This window comes from Serinus canaria, chromosome 20, assembly GCF_022539315.1.
Source record: "Serinus canaria isolate serCan28SL12 chromosome 20, serCan2020, whole genome shotgun sequence".
NCBI lineage: Eukaryota > Metazoa > Chordata > Aves > Passeriformes > Fringillidae > Serinus > Serinus canaria.
This window is the reverse complement of record NC_066333.1, coordinates 256,631-279,066: the sequence shown is the minus strand read 5'-3', so window position 1 is coordinate 279,066 and position 22,436 is coordinate 256,631. Positions and strand designations below refer to the sequence as shown.

General features: G+C 47.7%; 1 protein-coding gene across 1 annotated transcript in view; it reads right to left on the bottom strand.

The window, feature by feature from the left end:
- Positions 1-360: 360 nt before the first annotated feature.
- The window catches only part of LOC103823668 (rho GTPase-activating protein 39-like), a 58,796-nt gene continuing 36,720 nt past the window's right edge, over positions 361-22,436 (bottom strand). The window contains exons 3-10 of the mRNA XM_050982129.1: positions 21,052-22,354; positions 16,647-17,193; positions 15,296-15,385; positions 8,199-8,272; positions 6,575-6,774; positions 5,533-5,624; positions 4,857-5,026; positions 361-4,475 (exon numbers count right to left, since the gene is read on the bottom strand). Coding sequence (XP_050838086.1) covers positions 4,281-4,475; positions 4,857-5,026; positions 5,533-5,624; positions 6,575-6,774; positions 8,199-8,272; positions 15,296-15,385; positions 16,647-17,193; positions 21,052-22,354 — 2,671 coding nt within the window. The 3' untranslated portion in view covers positions 361-4,280. The remainder of the gene's footprint in view (positions 4,476-4,856; positions 5,027-5,532; positions 5,625-6,574; positions 6,775-8,198; positions 8,273-15,295; positions 15,386-16,646; positions 17,194-21,051; positions 22,355-22,436) is intronic.

The following is a 22,436-nucleotide window of genomic DNA, read 5'->3' as shown; positions in this document are numbered from 1 at the left end:
CCTTCCCACAGGGCTGATTTAGTGCAAAGCTCCAGGTAAGGACTGGACTAAAATCCTACATGAGAATTATACTAAAAACTGGCCTCTCGTTACCCAGGAGCTTTGAGGAGGTGGCAGAACCTCTGTGCATCTCTGGTTTGAGAAAGAAATGGAGTATCTCAGGTGGACAAGGGCAGGGAGGCCCTGCACATTTTCAATGGGAGGAAAGACGGTGGGGAACTTCTCTACCAGGATAGGTAGCCTTGTCATCGCCCTGTCCTGTAAAATATCAGGCAGTTGCCAAAATTAAGCCCTTTCTCCACCTCAAGCTGAACCTACAGACAGGTTGTTCTGGTTTGAAAGCAAAACCAGTGAGAGATGCCAAGTCAGAAATACAATTTATTAGGAAAAGGGAAAAAAACAAAACAAGACATGCAATAATACAAAAGAAAAACCACTGACATAGTCAGAATACAACCAAACACCCTGTTGGTCAGATTGTTGGTAGCAGTCCAATTGGAATGGTGGCTGCAGTCCTCCTGGAACGGCAGATGTGGTTCTGTGGAGCAGTGATCCTGTAGAAGAGTGTAGCATTCCTCTGAAGATCCAGTGGAAAAGGCAGCTGTTCCTCTGAGAATCCAGTAAAAAGGCTGATCAGGTGTCCCAAAACCTCAGATTATATCCACTTAAGAATGCTGGGCTCCTCCTTCTTAGCGGAGCATCTCACAGTGGGATGCTGTAATTTTTATCAGTCATGCAGTGACATTCAGTGACCCATTAACAACATATGTCTCCCCAGAGGGAGGATTGGTTTGTGGAAGAGATGAAGAGAACTGCCCAATTAACAGAAGAAAACTGACTGACCTCTAACAGATGGCAAATAGACTATACATTGCCTTGCAATCTAGGACACAGGTCCAAAATCCACCTGTGATCCACCATAACTGCCCAGCCTTTTCAGAAGCTGAGGTGGCACATGGGCAACAGACATGAGGGCATGGTGTCTATCAGCTGCCATGAGCAGAGTTCTTTTACCATTTCTGTTCGCAGGCATAGCAAAAAGTTCTTGTAAGGCTCTGTGAAAAGGAAACTGCAGGAGTGCTGGCCTCATGGGAACACATCAGTTTCTCACAACCAGCAGCAGGTAATGGACAAGCCACTGGTGCCTCCCCTCAAGGAGCTGTGTCCCAGCGGCCCTCTAGCACTTGGTCCAACTGCACTGCTCACAGAAGCCCAGAACAAACCACAAGCTTGTTCCAAGGCCAGCTGCTGCTCGGGCCATCACTTCTTTAACTGATCCAGGTGTCAGGCCGTCACGACTGCAAGAGTGAGCCTGAGTCTTGGAGCCTGAGCTGAAGCATCTGGTTTGTGGCCTTTTCTGATTTGGCAAAAATCAGCTCATTTCAAAGAAAAGCTTTGGATAACACTCAGAAATTGGGCTGCAGACATCCCCCTAGGAAAGAGCTGTGTGAGGTTACAATGTTCCTGGTCTTCCTTCAGCACTCCATTGCCCTACAGCCCACCTACAATGCTTCTGCCAGCCAGACTGGTGGGAAGACTTGGTGGTATGGCCATCATATGTGATCCTAAACTGCTGGTGTGACAGAGCAGTCCTCATTGGCTTTGTCTGAAGTGCAGCAGCTTTTCCTAGTCTGACAGGACAGTGACCACGCACCAGAGCACCAGCAACACAACCCAGAGCCTGGGGTCATTCCTGTGTGGCTGAAGTAGCACAGCCAGCATCTGCCCTGCAGCTCCACAACTGTGTGACTAACACCAGTCTCGAGCACCAACACACTGCTTCCAGTGGTTCCTTGGACTACCAGCAAGGAAAGATGAGAGAATGCTCCAGTCAGAACATAAAAATGTCCCCACCAGGTCAGCCTAACAGCCCAATTAATTACATCTCCATCAGCAGAGACCCTGCAGAGGGCAATGCAAAGGATGCCTGTGCAGCCACCTCCTGCAGTCCACCTGCAGCACTCCCAGCTGCAGGAGGAGGGACACAAGCAGAATATCCTTCTTACCCTCCAACTGCCCATAAACTTCTCTCATACCTTTATGACCCTAAAGGCTCCAGAAGATATGTGTAAAGCAGTATTGTCTTTTACCTGTTTCAAACCATTCTCTTCCAAGATTCATTAAGTGTCCTTTGGTAGCTGCCTGAGAATTACGAACAACAGAACCAGCCCAAAGCATGGCTTCCAAGTGCTTACTTCATGCTGATTCTCAAATCTTACTCAAGAGCACTGACATTCAGGCTGAAATGTACAGCCCCATGCAGATGTAATCACGCTGCAGAAACTCACAAAAAAGACAATTCACAAAGATACAGCCATGAAGATTGTATTTATTACTATTAGAACAGAGGAAAAGCTACTTTACTGATTGTATTTACAAATCTGTTGGCAAAGACAGTAATATCCAGTGTCTTTTATGAGCATGTTTTACAACCCTTGCCAGAATCATTCACTTTTATTAGCAGCAAATGCCTATGGTTTGATTGACTGCCACTGGCTGAGTGCAAGAAGTAACATGGATCACTACTTCAGTGGCTTCAGGCAAAGCCTGACACAGACATAGGCACCTGCAGCCTGAAGAGGAGGGCAGGTCCCACATGGCTGCTCCAGCCCTTGGCAGGCAACAGGACAGCCTGAGCTTGTTCAGTGATTCAAATCTCAGGACAGCATGTCAGAGCTAGTAACCTCTGCCTGTCTCTACACTTCTGGGGCAGTAGCTTCACATCTGAAGAACAAGACGTTCAGCACTACAGAAGGACAGAGCAAGCTGAGCGTCATCAAAGCATGGAGATGGGTGTGTACGTGAAACAGATGCTGGCACATTTCGTGGGCATGCTTGACAAAGCTAATCTTGACAAGGGAGCACATTTCCTGGCCCACAGGACCATCTGGTATGAGGAACCTTTATTCAGCTGGGCACAAAACTGAATTCCTGCTCTGGAGTTTATTCAAACTCATCTGAACATAGGCTCTGGGAACCCTCTTAGAAAGACTTGGCACATGGCACCTCACGCTCACGCTGGTACTGATTCAGGCATCAGCTCTAAACCTCGCTGTTGGCAGGGCTCAGCTCCCCACTGCAGTCTGTAGAAGATGATCTCAGGTCCCCACTGGAAAGGGAGAGGGATACAGAAACACAAATGCAACCTTGCATGATACTGGCAGACTTTACACTACATCAGTAATCCCAAAACATACTTTTCTGCAGCAGAGCGGCCTCCAGCAAGGAAAACACCTCAAAGGAAGAGCATAGATACCACAGTTGACTACAGGCAGTACTAGCATTTCTCAAGCACACAGCACTGCTTTTTCTGGAAGGGTGTACCTGAGCACAGAACCACTTCTGACTGTTGGAGGCTTTCTTTAGACCTGGGCTGAGCAAGAAGGGTGGGTCAAACTGGTATTTAGTTCCTGGCAGAGTGGTCTGGGAAGGATGTGGCATTAGGAAGGGGGGGTGTGAGGAACTGGAGCTGTGAAGGCTGCTCTGAGCATGGGCTCAGGTGCTCCTCAGCTAAGCTGGTGTCAGCTCATGCTGTCTGTAGCGAACAGGAGCTGCAAGGCCACTGTGGTCACTGCTCCAGAAGATAATGCTCCTCATTAAAGAGGATGCCAAAGTGGTTGTTTATCTGTTGTCAGGTGTGTGGCCTTCCTGTTGTGCCCAGTATCATGGTGTGGGTGGGTACTAAGCTAGTCTCACATGCTGCTGCACAGCTCTACAGTTCTTGAACCTTTGCATCTTCACAGCCCTCTACTAACAGCACTGTGGGACATCAGAACAACCCTGACACCTCCAGCCAACAGTCTGCAGAGGTGAACAAGGCTGGCCCAGTAGTAGTAGGATTATTCCTGATGAGGCAGCATCTTCCTTTGGACCAGATCTTGCTACAGCACAGGAGTGACGTTCTCCTACCTCAAGCCAACTCTGCCTCTAGAAGGGAAATGGAGAGTCTCACTGCCCCATGTAGCAGTTCCTCGCACATGTCACAGCCCTTTCATTAAGCACCCAATCTTGTGGCTCTCAGGAAGAGGATTGTGCCTCTCTGACACACACTGAAAGGCCAGGAACTGCTAATCTGACCTTGCATGCCCAAGGATTTCCTGGTGCTGACAGAACCAAGCCTTCCAGAAATGCCCAGTCCTTGTGATCATATATTGGGAAATGCTGAAGGGCTAACCCAGGGCATGACAACAGCAAGGACAATGGAAGAAACCTACATGGAGAGGAGAAGACTTAATCTAGCAACTCCTCAGAGCAACGTTTTGCACCATGGGGCCAGTGGCTCAAACCAGCCCTTTGATGAAGCTCGTGTCCAAGTGCACTATCAGCATGCGGAGAAAAGACATTTCTTTGCGTGTGTTCTCAAAGATAACACGAGGGTCGTCGGACTGGCAGCGCAGGCAGTTGGGGGCCATCACCATGGCCAGGTTATTCACATCCATCTTTGTTCTGCCCACATTTGATGGCTGAGCAAAGATCTGCAGATAGCAAAAACACATTCAGATGGAGCAGTGGGAAAGGGCAAGGAAGTCCAAACACATGGCCCAAGAAAAGGTGCAAGGAGAGCAGACATAAAGCCTGCCTTAAGGACAGTCCCCCAAGTGCCATGCATCCACAGGGAAGAGTACTGTGCTCTTACACAACCAATAGAGCAGCAGTCTTGGCAGACAGGAAACCAACCCCAGGCTCTATAAAATCAGGATCAGGGTTTATTGCTCCCATAAGGAACAAGGCCATCAATCCCAGCTTAAGTACAGATAAGAGGTCTTAAAACCCTGCTGATGGTCCCACCACAGCTGTCCCACCAACTATGCCTCACATGCTCCTGGCCCTAGTGCAGGGCTGTGGAGGCTGCCTACCTGCAGGAAGTGTATGAGGTAACACAGCACCAGTCTGTTGAGCTCTGGCAAAAGCTGCACCACAGCCACGGCAGCATCGGGGTTCTCATAGTTGCTGATACACTCTTTGTAGAACTGCTGGGGGATCACAGGCTCCTCCAGCTCCCGATACCACAGCTTGAGGAGAGAGGCTGGGCAGAAAGCAGGTGCATGAGAACAGCTCTGGTCACTTCCCCACCCCCTTCAGGGGCAAACTTGGTAGTGAGAGAGATGGCAGAGAAAGGATTTCTGTGCTTGTGATGTTTCCCCTTAATTCAGTCTTGGCTCTGAAATGCTCAGGGACCCAAGCAGACCAGTTAGTGGCAAATACTGGCTGCTACCTACCTGCTCCTCCAGGAAGCAGCTCTAGGGCTGCCTAAAGAAGAGGTCAAGGAGACCTGAAAGACTCCCTTCACTCTGCCCAGCTTGCACAGCCTTACCGCAGCAGAGACAGAGATTCCTCCCCACTCCCAGTGTTTCCTCTATGGGTAGTGTTTGGAAAGGCAGTGAAAAGATACAGAACAAAATCCCAGTCAGCGCAGACAGCCTGTATACACATTCCCAAGCAGCAGCACACTCACTGAGCTGCTCCTGCACCTGCCCCTCCGCACTGCACCGTGGCTGAGGCTGCAGCAACACACCTGCAACAGTCCTGTACCTGGTATGTTGGGGTCACTGAGACTGTTTGGGATTCTCCACTGATCCACCTGCAATTTCAATGCATTGACTTCATCTATGTCACCTGGTATCCTGCAGAGACACAGAAAAGGTCCTTTTGAGTGAGCCAGGCAATGTGCTTGGTGAGGCAGCTGGCCAGGAAAGCATGGCTCTGAAGCTGCTTCTGGGGCCTCAGGGAGAAGGGAGCAGGGAGAAAGCCTCAGGCATCAGTGGCTGTTACAGTAACAGTTCATCAGAGAGAAGGGGGTGCTAATTTTTATACACCATCTTGAAGTGGGGGCTTCAACTAGCTCAGATATCAACTATCACTGTTCTCAGGAGTGAATATTTTCTGTGACCAGGCTTCTTTGCAGTGTGTTCAGACCAAAAATGAGCATCTCTGGCTAAATATAGTTATGTATATATATACACACATCTATCTATCATCTATCTATCTATCTATCATCTATCTATCTATCAAAAAATTTACCCATACAAGGTAAAGTTGAGCCTTTTAACAACTGTCTTAAGTTTAGCTACTGAAAAACTAATTCAAATCTTAAATGCAAAACAAAACCACACACACAAAGAAAACAACAAAGAAAACCCAAAACGCAAAGCAGAATCCCCTGTGTTCACCACACAGATTCTGTGTCTCTTGACTCCTTGTGTCTTATGCAGCACCGAGGCTGATGTGCTGCATTAGATAAAGGGCTCTGCCAGGACACTGGAGTTTCTCCCTCCCCTACACTGGCTACACACCACTGCCAAATCTGATGAAAGCTCATCGCCCTGCCTGGGGATGAGCTGTCCACATAGTTAAGTCACATCTACACCAGTCTTCTCTGCGCTAACACATGCAAACTGGCTAATGATACTACAAGAGGTGATTCCTGAACTTGAGGTAAGTCAGATTTTATCCAGTCCACAGTGGAGTGCTATTCTTAGGGAAGAGGAAGCATGTGGAGGTCAATCTTGACTCCTTGGCTATGAAGACTGACATGCAGTTTGCTCAAAAGTAGCACAGAACCCCCAAAGCTCACCTGAAAATCCCCTCAGTCTGTTCCCCTCCCAGGGCCAGGACCTGCTGTGATAGCTGTGTCTGCACCCAGGGGAGCTTGTACCCTGGGTACATGTCCTGCTGCCGCAGCATGATTTCCTCCAGGGAGCTGCCAAAGAGCGATGGCGTGAGGATGGCATTCCTGGCATGCATTATCTCTTCCACTGTTGGTTTACGGAGGCCCTGAGGACGGAGAAAAGCTTAATGCAGCAATGGCACAGCCAGCCCACAGAGAAAGAGTGAACCAAGGATGGGGGCGGTGAGTGGCCAGGACAGAGAAGGCTGACCCTCCATATGGGCAACTAGTCAGCTACCTGGCAGCATGGTTCTTGTTCTGCTGCCTAAAATCAGGGGTGGTTCTATTCATCAGGCCCAGGAGGAGCAGAGGAGACCATTTTGAAGAATTTGGGCTGGTTTTGCAGAGATTCTGTTGCTGTGTTTTGCACAGCAAGGGGACTGCTCCGGCTGCAGCTCCACCTGCTTTAGGAGGCAGTATGGAGTGGAGCCCAGCCCAGACCCAGCTGTGTAAGGTCAGCAGAGGGCACCTATACCCCAACCCAGCATCAGGCAAGCACTTAGCCACGGACAGGTGTAAAATAGTCCTTTGGAGATGGGAATTCCAGGTATTTCCAACTCCAGGGAAACCTTTGCTCTCAAAGGTACTAACACCTGAAAAGTGGGCATTGGTATCTGTTGCTTCTGACAAATACCAACACTTAAAAGGGGTTTTGAATGTCCTGTGGCAGCAGTTTGGAAAAGCACAGAGCTGTGGCAGGGGGAACAGGCTGCCCAGCATAGTGGCCTACAGCAGTGATCCTGCAGCCAAGTGGGGAATGTGACAGGGAGAAGCTCCCACTGAGCCCTCTGAAGGTCAGTGGCCAGGGCTGCAGTTGTGTGCAATGTGTGTTTGGAGGCTTACTGTCCTGCCCCTGGCAGGATGCCAGGAGCCTTCACCCCTCTTAAGGTATTTCAGCTAATTTGTTCACTACACAAAATTCAGATGGCAGGAAGGCCCCAAAGGAATTAAAAAAAAAAAAAAACCCAATGACCACATCTGGCTCGGTGACCTAGAACTGGCAGGCCAAGGCCATCTACCACTTTTCATGGCCACAGGCAGAATCATGCAGAGGAATGAAAGGAAGATTACAGAAAACACAGAGCACGGACTCTCTTTTGCACCAGCTGTCTTTGCTGTATGACTCTTAGAACTGGAAATGAACAACTCTGCAGTAAAACAGCTGCAAGACCCAGCCCATATAAGCTCTCAGTGCAAAGGGACACTCTTCCCTCACCTGAAGAAACAAAATTATGAGTATCCTCTGCACAGACAGCTCCTTTTACCCTGGAAACAGGTAAGTGTTGGGGTTGTCTTTGTCCCTGAGGCCAGGAAGCAGGCAGCCATGCAGATGCCTGCACAGCAGGCACTGCTGTCTGCCAGAAGGATGGCAGGAACTGGACAGCAGCCCTCTCCCAAACATTCATGGGGAAATGTACTCTGAGGAAGCCTCTCCAACTCACTCTATCTCCATTTCCTATCACTGAATCAGTGGTGATCACCACAGTCCCCCAGGCAGCTCCCAGGCCCTGCAGCCAGGGCAACTGTTCACCTTTTTGCCTCCAGTGACGGCTACTTTATGGAGTTTCCGGTAGCAGTACTTGGCGTAGGTGCTAATGGGCAGACCTGGTGGGAAAGAGGAAATGAGTGGTCAGCCCACAGCACCATGCACCCCCACACTGAAGCCCTTCAGAGAGCTACAGCACAGCAGCTCATTCTGGCACAAGCAGCCCCACCAGTGCACAGCCCACTGCAGCAGGGTGGGACTGCCAAAACTTGCTTTGAACACCCTGAAGTCTCCCAGTCCTACGGCAGGCAGTGTCAGTGCATGACAGGGCTTGGGATTAGAAAGATTTATCTTCTGAGTGAAGGCTCATAGCTCTGCCCCTCCCATCCCTGCTCCTGCAGATCTCTGCCTCTTGCACCCAGAGTGCACCTGTCCTACCCTGACTCCACACATGGCACCCATTCAGCATTCACAGCCTGGGCACACACACATGCGTGGGCCCTGGCCTGCTGGGCACAACCAAGGCTGTTTATTTTTTGAGAACTTTGATTCCTTTGCTAGTGAGAGTGGAGCAGCAGAGAAAGATGTGTGGGGACAGAGTGGCAGCACCAACAGTGACCTCAGGATACAAGAAGAGGCATGGGGAGCTGATGGGATCTTATCTTCCCAGAGACCTGCAGAAGGTTTCCTCACATTCCCGCCTGCAACCTTCTCCAACCCAGGCTTGTACCATGCAGCTCAGGCATGCTCTGTGAGACAAGGAAAATGGGACACACCAAAGCTTGGGAACTGCACCTCAAAAGCTGCTGCCCTCCACAAGAGCACCTGCTCTGTTTGTGCTTGGTTCAGTGTACTCTGAAGGCAAGTGCAAGCCACAATTCACAGAGATAATCCCCCCGTGACACCAAGAGAAATATGTGCAATGACAGACCATTGATTGCTAAGAGAGTTTTCCAAAACCGTTGGCCTTTTGTTCTTGTTCAAGTAAAACCCAAAACCACTCACTGAAAGCAGTGAATAGATCTGCCCTATTTGATTCCCTGCCAGGCCCAAAGCTTGCAGCACAGTTCAAATACTTGTGGCTGTGAAAATCTACATTCTAGTCAGATGCTGTGCATTTTACATCAGCTTTTCACACACCCTACGGCTTAGGTATGCTGACTGGGAGCTTGGAGGTCTTCAAATCCTCTTAATGCAGAGGGAGGACAAACTCTTCCCAAGAAGAACAATTCCCAGAGGTGGGAGATGTGTTGTTCCCTCAGCCAGCAGATAAATCACAGTCCTTGGCTCCCCTCGATGAAACAAGCACCTCGTGCCTCAATCAATCTCCCTCACAGCTGGAGCAGAGCTTCTTCACGCTGCTGGAGCCACACCAGAGGTGGTAAAACAGCATTCCCATCTCCCACAGGTAATGGGAAGGAAAGCCAGTTTTGGGAATTTCTCTCTAGGGAATATCTAAAGCAAAATATTCACTATAAGCAAAAATCCTGCTAGGCATGAGTTACACTGGGAATATCTAAGGATTAAAAGGAAACAAACCAAATGAGATGCCCTGCGATGCTTCACTATGCCAGGTTACAGCTTCTGCTGTCCAGTGTGAGACACACCCCGAAGGGAGGCGTCACACTTCTCAGAGGGCAAGGAGAAGAAGCTGGACTATGCCTCTGCATCCCAGCAATTTTGCAGGAGACAGCACATTCAAAACTAAGAAATATTTTTTTCACACTGTATTTAGACCATGAAATACATAATGTTTGCAAAAGAAACTGGTGTCCTGCAGATTCCACATGGCCGATGCACGGGCAGCAGTCAGACACATTTGCTTGAAGCCTATTTTGTACTTTCCCAGGAAGCTCCCCAGTCTCAGAAAAAGCCTAAAACCTACATCCAGCACTTTCTGCAGTGAGGCCTCCTGCTCCCATGACAATGACAACCATGTGCAGCCTCTGACTCAATGGGGCCTGTTGGGGTCACACGTGAAGCTGACCAAATTTAAGTAACTGAAAAATAAATTTGCAGCATGCACAAGAGGATGGAGGAGTTACTGTCCATAGACCTGAATGGCCAAAAAAAAGGCAAGAGCCCTGAGGAACAGGGTGAGAAGCACTCATCCCAGAGAGCACAGACCAATGGTTCCCATGCAGCCTCCCTGCTCCAGAGTAGAAGCGATCTGCCCCAACACAAGTGTTCCTAGCTTCAAGGCATGTGCAGAGTGGGATGGGTAACAATGGAGAGAGAGACATGGAGACCCCAGGAGGCACATGCTGAGCTGCAGGAAGGAACATGAGGGAGAGGAGCAGAATTTAGCTTTAGCCTCAGCTTCTCCAAACCAGCAACCTGTCCCAACCATCTGCTGCTTTCAGAATGTTCATCTAGAGACTGACTCCCAGCACTGAGCTCATCCTGCACACTGACATTTCCAAACATGTGGGCCAGGTAATCCCTCCAAAGCTCAGCTCCTGCTTCTTGGTGGACGGCTGGGCAGCTTTATCTGCACTACCTGGAAAGGGCTAATCCTGAAGGCAATTCTACTTCTGTGAGCACAAAATGAATCTGAGATATCCAAGATGATCTGTTATTCCTTAAGGTATCACGGTAGCCTCAGTAGCTCAGAACAGATGACTAGTAACAGCTCACACAGTGAAAAACAGTTTTCAAAGGAAAATATTTCTCCATATGCCAGCCTAGAAACAGATGTGGACAGCATCTTAAAGAACACCTCCTTTTAGAAAAAGTTAAAATCCAGACCAGACACGTACAGGATCATACATTCTGGAACAGAATTAAATGCTTTCCTGCAAAAAAAGAAGTCCTAAAAATGCACCAGTGTGGCCATAGAATGTGTCTTTTAGCACTAGAGAAGCTGTTGTCTGGATATTCGTCTGATCTACCACAGCCTTTTGGATCTCAGCCTGGCTCAGCCGGAGCAGGTTCGCAAACCAGGATCCCATCTCACTGCACTCTATGTCACAGGGGTAGGTGCTCCTGAGCAGGTAAACTGGGCTTGGCACCAGCAGTGCTGCTTTCCTCGTTTAGATGTGCCCAGGAACCTTCATTTTACAGCACTGCTTTAGCTCCTCTTTCTCACACCACCAGTGTTTCTTTCTACATCCCAACAATGCTTCTTGATCACCATTCCCTATATGGGAAATGCCATGTTCATCAGCCAGAGGAGGCAGCAGCCTGCACCTGTCACCAAGTTAAGAAACAGATAAAGGATGTCTGAAAAATTAGTATCCTCCTTCAAAAAACTCCTAGCTAACAGCAGTGAGCAATACCCTAAGGCAGTGTAGTACCTGGATCACTAACCATCAAGAGACAGACCTCCCTTCTTTGCATTTGTCCCACTTCTTTCTAAATCTCTTTATGCTCTGAACTGTGTAGGCCAGTGGGCCAACAGGGAAAGAACCCACAATACTCTCCAGGACGGAAAACCCCTCAAGCCATAACCACCCTTGTTAAGGTAAGGAAAAAAGCATCTCCCAGCATGCTTTCCTGTGACATGCAGATTCAATGTATTCCCATTGACCCTTCCCACCCTCTCCACCCCTATGCCCTCATCCTATTGGCGCTGGCATTCTGCCGTGCTCCTCAAGATCCTGATATAAAAGCCTGCTTTCCTGAGTGGATGCCTGAGTTGATCCCTTTGAGGAAGAAGCTCAGTAAAAGCTCTTCTTGAAACCCCACACGAAGACCCCGTCTCTCCTTCTGTGTCACTTGGATCACAGTAGAGCTGAAATCACCTGGCGTGAGCACAGGCATGCCTGTGCACCTAAGGTGTCTTTTTCAAGATGCTTCTTTGGGAAGGTCATGGCAATCTGAACAATGTGCTAGCCCTTTGGGATTTCATTCTGTGCTTCAGGACAGATCATTCCTGAGCCTGTTGCCCAACACCAAAACCAGGCAGCTTTCAGCTCTGCTATGGCACACAGTGAGAAATTTTCTTCTTGCTTTCCCCAGGTAATCTTAAGTTTCTTTCATCCCATTGACTGTGTCCCTTCTTCCCTCCTTTACATCCAGCTCACATGTCACCTTCCCTGCCTCACTCATCAGCCTTGAAGGGACCCTGGGCAGGATATACAGAGTGGGCACAGCAAAACTACAGCCAAGTGGTGCTTTGCTCTTCAAGTGGTGCTTGGTCCTTCCCTGCAAGCTCCTGATCCCTCTTTTGGTTTCTAACCACTTCCTAGCAATGTCTATGTGTTTCTGGAAATTCATATACAAGGTGGAAAACGTCTTTCCCTCCTCAAAAAGGCACAACTGGGGCCTCGCCCTGCACTTGCAGTCAGGGACCTATCCCCCATGTAAAAAACATTGCTTTTGGTGACACAACACTCTCTGCTGCTTGATTGCTCTGTTTGTCACCCTCACCAGATCCATCCCTCTGCAGCCTTCATTTTTATGGCCGTTAATAATTTTCTATCAACACTGAGCTGTCAGCTCATGATTCGTCTCCTTGTACAAATCAGAAGACCAGCTCACATTCCTGTGGGATCAGCAGACAATGGGCCTTTTGAAAACACAGCATTTATTCCTACCCATTATTCTTCTGCCTGCCAAGAGGTTATTAACACATGAAAAGACCTTGAACCACATTTCTATTTCATTTACTCACAGAGAATTAAGCTAGAAGATGAATACTGCACAGGTTAAGTGTGGGAAACTTCAGAATTCTTTCTTTGGGTATATGTCAGGTGGTAAATGTTTACTCACCTATGAGCTTCTGGACTGAAAGCAGTATGTGCGCGTGTGTGGGGAATCACTGCTTCAACTCAACTTTTCATTAAAAGACTTAGATGCCAACTTACAGATGCCTACTTATCCTCTATTCAGTTCTGACTGAAGTCAGTGCATTTGATTTCCTTATGGATTTCTCTGCTAAACTGATGATACAGCATCCATAAACATCTTAGTATTTCAGAGCCATTAAGAAACTTCTCACAACAGCCTTGAAGCTTCAGGTGCATCCTACCCACCCCTCACACATCTGGAAAGCAGGACTAGTCAAACAGAAGTAGGTGTTCCAGGGAAAAACCTGACTTTTGCAGCCAGTAGCAGAGAGAACCTGGCATGTTCCTGCAAGATTTCCCCTTACTTCAGGTGCAATTCTAAAGTCAATTTCTAGGAAAAGTCCTCAGTTTCCATCACCATGAAAAAGCTGTTTTGAGCGAGCTACAAGCCCTGCTGCCTCCTCTGCTGAACCCCTGCAGAACAACTCATAGTCTGGTCCCTGCAAGAGCAGCCTCCTGGGCCAGAAAGACAGACAAGAGTAAAAAGCCTCAAGCTGCGCCAGGGAACATTTAGATTAGATATAAGAGAAAACGTCTTCATTGCAAGGGTAATTAGGCATTTGAACACAGGCTGCTCAGGGCAGTGGTGGAACCTCCATCTCTGGAAGTATTAAGCAAATGTATGGATGTGGCACCTGGGGACATGATTTGGTGATGGGCTTGAAAGTGCTGTGGGAACAGTCGGATTCAATTACTTTAGAGGATTTTTCCAACTTTAATGATTCCATCATTCTATGAAAGGTAAGTGTGTGTGACCTGTCACCAGAGCCCCAGCTCAGGCCACACAGGCACAGCACACTTTCAAGTGCTTCCTTCTGGAAACTCTGTAAAGTTATCCTGGCATGCCTTTTTCATAACATTACATATATATATATATATATGTGTGTGTGTGTGTGTGTGTGTGTGTGTGTGTATGTATATATATGTGTGTCTGTGTGTATGTATATATATATGTGTCTGTGTGTATGTATATATATATATGTGTCTGTGTGTATGTATATATATATGTGTGTGTGTGTGTATGTATGTATATATATATATATGTGTGTGTGTATGTATTAGAGGCAACATAGAAAATCCTGAGTTGGAAGGGACCTACAAAGAGTATAACTGTTGATTTTTGTTTGTATTTTTAAAAAAAATTTAAATTTAACATTTGTTTTTAGGTAAAAACTACACCTATTTTCCTAAGCACATCTCCAGCACATGCAATTTAGACACGTAATTGCACAGAACAGCCTGCTCAGCCCACAGGCATCATGACCTCTGAACAGAACAATCTCCATGGAGTTGTCTCATAAAGATGTCTTAGTCCCTCGGAGCACAAGCAAAATGAATTTTCAAAGGCTCAGAATGGCCGGAACTCTCTTGGGCTTGAACAGGAAAGAAAAAACACATATCCCTACCAGAAATATAATCCTTCCATGCAATTGCAGGTCTCTGCTCTGAATCCCATCAGAGAGAGAGAAACAATGAACACTGTTAGTGCAGGAGCTTCAACCCAGGGCTGTCCTCAGCCCCACCCTTCACTTGCAGCTGCCTCAAGAAACAGGGTGACACAGGGAAGCCACCATAGGCAGCAGCTGTCTGCTGGGAGGGCTCAGGAATGCAGGAAGCTGGACTCCAGCTCTCAAAGATTAAAAACACTGAAGCCACTTGATATAAACTACTGCCTGAGAGGAATTCACAGGGCTAACTGAAGTTTCCTGAAAGCAATATAAAAAATATTGAATGGACTTTGTCAACTAAGGCTTTAGCCAGATAAAGTGTTATCCTGCAGCCAGCATTTAAACTAAGTCCAGAGGAATGCGCAAGCCTTGTTCATTCAGCACAGACGCCAGGGCAAGCCCTAGGCTGCAGAGCTCAGAAAGTGTGGGCAAGGGAAGCCAGTTCTGGAGAGAAAAAGGCAGTGTCCTTCACCAAGTACCAGCACCCTCCAGGAAGAGCCATGGGTTATGCAGTGACTTACAAAATCCATTAAAACAACTGACAGGCTCTTTTCAACACACTGGCTCATATGGCTTCTAGCACCAGAATATGCTCCAGGAAATGTGGCATGCACAGATCAGAGGAATTACAGACCCAGATCTGCATCCAACTTAAAATTCCTCACACAACTTGCACAACTGTGACCGAAAGGACCCCCACCTGTCCAAATGCAGCCCAGATGCCACTCGCACTGCTGATCCATGTTCTAGTCTAATCTTGAACACCAGCCTGCCACCAGATAAATTTTCCCAAACCCAAGTCTCGGTATTTAAAGAAATGGTCTGATTTTCAGCAGAGCTCAGCATTGCTGCCTGCCTGAAGACAGTGCAGACCTCTCTCTCAGCTCCCTGTGCCTCTCCCTACCTTCATCCTCTGTGTTTTGTTTCCTCTTTTTCCTGGATTTTGTGAGCTTCTTGTTTTTCAGATCCACAAGCTCCTTGATGTGCTGGGCAACTGAAAATTCAGAAGAGGGTCTCGATTAATAATGTGGTATATACTAAAATACCAAAATACAGAACTGCCCTTGGATATGGCAGCCAGCCTGACTCCAGCATAAGAAGCTATGTCAGGGGAAAGGGCCTGCACCACAGCCAGCTCCCAATGAACTTGAATGAGGGGCTCAGAACATCATTCAGCTTCTCCAAATGGCCAAGCAGTTGAAAAGTTCATACCTAAATAAACTTGCTACCTAAATACCAGCAAAAGAACCATCTTCTCAAAATCTCAGAGTACTCCTTGTTGCCTGCCTTCTGGGCAAAGCACAGCTGGAGGGAATGGTTTTGGACAGAAGTCACAATGGCTGAAAATCTTTATAAAACTCAACTTAGTGCTGCACACCTGGCAGTTCAGTGAAGAAATCCCACATTAAGACTATAATCATAAAAAAAGAAGTCAAATATTGCCAGTGTAGCACTTGCCCCTTGGACCAACCTCTGCCGCCATGCTCATGAGCAGGGGCAGAGGGGTGCTGAGGCAGAACTCCTGTAGCTCCCTGGAGACAGGGGGGGCTTTCAAACACAGCACGTCCCTAGAGGATCAAGAGGAAAATAGGTGTCTGGTTTCTGGCTTGAGATTGGACGAGACACAGTGAGTGTGGCTGAAACAGTAGAAATAAGCCAATAAATACCACTTAATACTCTCCAGACTAGTACTTAGCTTTTTTGCTTTTTTTCACACCGACCCCCCCACACCCCCCAACCGGATGCTATAGCAATTTAAAATTGGGGTAATAACGGAATATAAGCTGGGCTGGTCCCCAAACTTCTGAAAGACAGATAAATTGCATCTCTTCACACTAAAAGCCTGTGTTCTTCAGGATCCCCAAACAGCCAAGGTCTGTTCTCAGTGGCTGCAATGGCTCCCTCAAAAACGTAGGTACTAACAATCCTTTCTTTTTTTGCCAGCTTCAAGGAACTTAAAAGTAAATTATGTCATCAGAGAACCCAGAAAAGCTCTTCCTTTGGAGGGCTGGCATCAGCTCATTTTAGTGCTGACAGGAGAGGTAAGCAGTCTGGGGCTTGCATTTTTTTGCTAGACACAAGCTGGTGGCAGCTTCATCCCACCAATGAAAGGTGAACTCAGACACACTGTGCTCTCACTGACAGAGCCCACAGAGTGCTGGGGACTACCTGTACTACCTGTACCCAGACCTTGGCTATGTGGCACAATCCACCAAGATGCTGCTGCATACAGAGGAGGTGCATGAGGCACTTACTCTTTTCATCATTGTCAAGGTGGCGGTAAATGTAACCTTCCAGGTAAGACTGAAATTTGGGTGATGGGGAAAAAAAGGCCAGACTGATGGCCATGAGTTCCCAGCCCCATGCCAGGCTTCGGTAGCACATGTTATCTGTTGTCTGCCGGATCAGCTGTATGTAGAGCTCATCCCGCAAGCCTTGCATGCTCCAGCACTTGGTGACTGTGACCAATGCCACGTGATTGCGGTCCATGCGAGTCTGACGATCTCCCATGTAGCTCTGCACCAGTTTGAACATCTCACATGCCTCTTTTTTGATGGTCCGGTTGCTAGTGATGAGCATTGGCTTTTTAATGGAGCCACCATTCCAGGACAGCATGTTGGAGATGGAGATCCTTCGTCGGAAGATGCCTTGCGTGTGCATGTTCAGGTTTTTGGAAGCCCAATCCGCCATGCTGCTCTGAGAGATGGGCTTCCGTAGGGTGTTGTAAGGGAAATGGCATCCCACACAGCCACCACGCTGGCTGCTGCCCTCCTGCTTGGGCTCTAGCTCTATGATCTCAGGCTGCAAAGCAGAAGAAACATGTTAAAAGCAGCTTAGGTGACTCTTTACCCGGCTAGGAAAATTATCCACAGTGAGACATGAAGCTGCCAGCAACTGCACAGTGGTGAATCTGTACAAACATGACTTGGTACATGAAGAATTGGTGGATAACACCTGTAGTTCTGAAAGAGCCTGGCTGGCACAGCCACACACTAATGCTGTCCCTAAGGGAAGTGCTGGGACATGGAGCAACAGGGCTGAGTGTCCTAGCTGTTGCTGAGTTTATGGGGATAGACAGGAAATGAGCTGATTTTCAGAGCAGCAGCACAGCTCTGTGGCACCAAGCACACACCAAGGAACCAAGTATGTCTACACTCCTCAGTTCCAGTGTGTCGTGGTTTGAGAGGAAATGAAGTTTTTTGTGATGGTGTGGTCAAGCCAATCGGTGTTCAGATTTTAATATTGGCACCTGGTTTCTCCACTGAGGGCATGGATGCGCCTCTGAGAACACAGGGGGTTAAAAGCTGTGAACTCCCAGGGGAATCTCCTTTTTGAGTTCTGATTTGGGACTGAGCAGACCCTCAACCCTCCCTGCCCGGCTCTGGGCAGGGGGGGAGGGGAGCCATGTGGCCAGAGAGAGGTAGGCCAGGCCTGGGCCCAAGGGTGGAGGAGAACATTGCAAGGGCTTTGGGCAGCCATCCCCCATTTCTCCCCCCCCCCCCACCCCCGGAGAGAGGGAGAGAGCCAGAGAGAATTGTGCGGCCAACTTGAAGGAGAAGGGGGGGGTGCCCAGCAGGGCAGCCAGGTGTGGGAGTTCATGAAGCAAACCAGCAGAGCCTGGGACTTTTAACCCTTCTGGGGAGGATGGAAACCTTGCAAATGCTGATTCCTCCTGAAGTTGATGAGACTGAGAGATGTTGAGAAGAATTCTAGGTGGGAGGAGATGATGGAGTGGCCTTTGGCTGGACTTTGCTTGTATAGCCACAGCAGAACCCCTTGTGCTCCTGTGACACAGAGACTGCATTCTAGGGGGAGGCAATGGCTCAGAGCCAGGAGAGTGCGGCGATGTGGAGGTGTGTGAACAGAGACAATGGGTGAGGAGGGTGGCGGTGGTGCCCTCCGTCTGTGAAGAAGAAGAAGAAGAAGAAGAAGAAGAAGAAGAAGAAGAAGAAGAAGATGATCTCTGTTCAAGAGACCCCTCGGCCCCAGGGGGTGAAATTTGGGGGGACAGGTGTCCCAAAAGGAGAGGGACTGTGCTCTTTTTGGAACTGGACAAAGCATCCTTAAAGGGAAAAACCCTAGAAGCAGCTCTGATCCATGTGCAGTGGTGAGAGCACTGGACATGGAAGGAAGGGGTCACGATGGCAAAATGTTCTCCGGGCGGTGCCACACGTGACACGGAAACACGAGAATTTTCGATTGTTTCCTGGGGAAGTCTGTGGTGCAAGAGGGACTTCTCTCTTCTCGAGGAATTGAGAATTGATTATCTAACAGGTGGTAATGGAATTAGAAATTTGGTGGGGGGAGGAGGAAGAAATTTGGAAGGTTTTCATCCTGTGTTCTGTGTGTTCTGTGTGTTTTTCTGTGTAGTTTTAGGTTAATAAAGTTCTTTTTTTTCTTTCAACCTTAAGTTGGAGCCTGCTTTGCTCTGTCTCTGATCACATCTCACAGTGGATGCCAGGGAAAGAGGTATTCTCATGGGGGCACTGGCATTGTGTCAGGCTCAAATGATGACACAGTGGAGCTCCAGGAGCCCAGGAGGAGTGTGGGACACTGGTCTACAGTTAACCCCAAAATACACATTAGTTCTTAGTTTAGAGCAAGTCAGTGTTTCCTTCTTAGTATAGAGGAACTCCTGAATTCAGGACAGAGGCTTCTGCAGTCCAACCCTTTCCCATCTCACACCCCATGTCTCTGCATGTGAATGATGGGATTAGCACACATCACATTCCACCCCTCACTGTCAGCCTAGTGTGCAATAATCCCTCCTGGTTTTTTACTTTTTTCCCTTGAGTTACTCCTCTATCTCCTCACCCTCTGAATTCACTCAACACACTGACTAAAAATCCCCACCTGCAGTTCTCTGCCATCTCAACATCCTCGGTCTCCTTCCAACTACCTTACCTGCCTAGAGTTGGTTTTCCTTCTATCACCCTACCTGCTCCTTCAGTACGTTCCTTCTGAGGAGTCACCTCCTCATACTATCTTGAGGTTCAGGAGGCTCCGGGTTCTCTCCTCTGCTCTCTCTGAGGCTTCTCTCTCACATCTCACTCACAGCCACCTCTGCTTAGCCTGTCCCAGAACTTCTGCCTACCCTCCTCCGATACTGCGTTTTCTTATCTTCCAATTTTCCTCTCTATCACACAAGCTCAGCGCAAGACATCACTGCTCACTCAGGCCACTTTATATTATTTTCAGGTGAGGCACTGATTTTGCTTCCATATTTTCTGCAACTTCTTCCCTTCCTTACTTGACTCTTGAGTATTTCTATAAATATTTTTTTTTAATTGACCCTTTTTGCCTCTTCCACAATATCCGTCTCCTTTAACCTTCTGCTTCTCCATATTACCACATATGAATTATTTTTCTTCGCTTTCAAGGACAGAGCCTATCCCCAACCCACTATCTCTTGTGCATAATCAAGTTTCAGCTCTCCCTGTCAATGTAACAGGGTGTAACACAGCCAGAAGACTGGAAAGCAGTTTCCTACCAAGTCTAAAGAGGGTATGAAATGAAATTGCTGAACTATTAATAGTAACATGTAAGTCATGTAAACTTGATGTGTCTCTGTGCCTGAAAAGTGGGAAATGTGGGAACATGGCATCAATTTTCCAAAAGGTTTCAGATGAAAGTAAGGCACTTATTGATCCAAAATGGCAATAAAGAGAACACATACAGATAAATCTGATAGAGCGGAGAGGTGTCAGCCTGGCTTTCAAAGAAAAGTTACACCTCACAGGTCTGCTGGAGCAGTTTGGAATAGTGAAGGAGCTTTCCCAAGTTTCTTCATGAAAGACTTTGTATCAGCAAACAGGAGAAAAACTAGAAAAAAGTAAGAAGCCATTTTTCAGCATGGAGAATGATTATCAGCTCTGCCTTATCAAACTGACGTAGAGACCCTGGGTGTTCAAAATGGGAGCAAAGAGTGAGCAAAGAGAAAAAAGGGAAAAAGCTTCAGGAGATATAAATCTATCTACAAAAAACCTAAATCTGAACCTAAAACAGGAAGCAGGACATTTCTTTGAATCCAAGTAGAAAAAGAGATGGCAAAATAATCCTGCAGAAGTGCTGTGTTAGAGAGAAACCTACTCCCCTTGCACAGCCACACTAATGGGGCTTTAAAATAGCTATTTCCAACAAGATGCTAAAGCCACTGACATCGATTTTCTAAATACTGCTATTCCATGTTCAGGAAATGGGAAGGAGAATAGCATATGAGGAATCATTTGAAAAATGAGAGAGGGAAAAAGAGGAATTGCTGTCATATGGCTATGCAAATCTTGATGCCGTACCCAACAACTCAGACCACTCCAGTAAAGAAAGTAAGTATGAGGGAAGACATGAGGGACAGTAACATGATCAGGCAAGCACATTTACCCCAATAACAGAGCAGAGCTACCCACAGTGCTGAGGCCTTGATGGACATGAGCCCCATCCCACAATTCTCCTTCCTTTCAAGCCACTGGCCTCAAACAGGGTTTCCACGAGCAAAGCTGTGAAGCTTTATGACCTGTTTGCTATTCAGCAGGAACAGACATGTCTTGCCTGCGGCACACCCCTGGAATTAAACCCTCCCAGAAGCAGGCTCTGTATGATGAGTCTAGCAACACTAGCAAAGAAGAAAAAATAAAATTTAACATAGCACAGATGGGGAGGTACCTGTGAGGAATGGCGCGTAGTGCCTGATGAAGTCAAGCTTGTCTGGCTGGTGACATTCTTTTCTAAAGAATCTATTTTCTCAAAAGTTCTCTTCTGTCTCATTGTGTCCTGTGGAGCAGCCACACTGCTGGGAAAAAATTCCTTAATCTCCATGTCCTGTCTGTACAGAGAAATGTTGCTGGCTGCGACATCATCCCTGGAGCTCTGGCTGATGGATTTTTTCAAGTGGTCAGACTGAAACCTGACCTTGCTGCTCTCTGCTGGAACACTGTTCTCCAGGCTCTCAGCATCCAGGCTGGCTTTGCTTCCCCTGCAAGCTGCTGATCTGCCCACCACAGCACGCATCTCAGCGATTACTTTATCATTCAGAGCTGTGAGCTCACTGCTGCTGCCCACAGAGCCAGGTCTTGCTTGACCTGCTCCTTGCCTCCTTCCTTTCCTTTTTCTCAAGCTTGGAGAAGGGCCAGTTGAATAACCAGAATCCTGATGCCCAGTTGGGAACTCCCGAGTCTGCAGGCTGTTTTGCCGACTGTGGTGGAGTTCCATGTTCTGGAGGACATTGGCTTCCAAGATCCTCCAAGACTCCTTGAAGCTGTCCTTTGAAGCAAGCTGACCAGGCAGTTTAGTGGAGGTATCCGTTATTGCAGCAGATGAGCGGGAGAGTTTGGCAGATTGGTCAACATTGACCATATGTCTTATATATTCTCTGCCAGCTGGGCTGTACTCAGTGGAAGAGGGATTTCTTGTATGCTTCTTTGCAGCATGCTGTTGTTGCATACTGGGATGCTGCAATAATTTGGTTGGTTGCAGCTGCTTTTTTAAGCTATTGCTTGGTGACCTTGGTGGAGACATCCTACTCATACAAATGCTTTCAGTGTCCATATCTACTGGTGGCTCATCATAAATTGGCAACTCTAAAGATGGCTCATCATATATAGGTGCAGGAGAGGCATATGTGGGGGATGCAGGCTGGGGGGTTCCGGTCCGGCTTCTTGGAGGTGTTTGAGAAGTAGGACCATTCATCATCACCAGGCAAAACCCACCACTCTCCGTCTTTTTGATCTGCATAGACTGCTTTATTTGCCCAGCAGGCATTTGCTTTGTGGGTCCAGGGCTCTGGGATGTGGATTGAGGCTGAGCATTCATAGCTGGTTTGGGAAGAGATTTTGGGCTGTTGGGCTTTGGAGTGCCCTGCAGCTGAAGAGAACTGTTTGAAAAGTTCTGCATCGGCCTCAAACTGTTCACTTTGACCAACATGGCTGCTTTGGTGCCTGGCAGAGGCTGCCAATGGGTAGGAGTCTCCCTTAAAGAAGAAAAATACAAATACACACAATTATTTAAGAATTGTATATACTGAAGTACCTTCTACGTCTACCCAAACACCA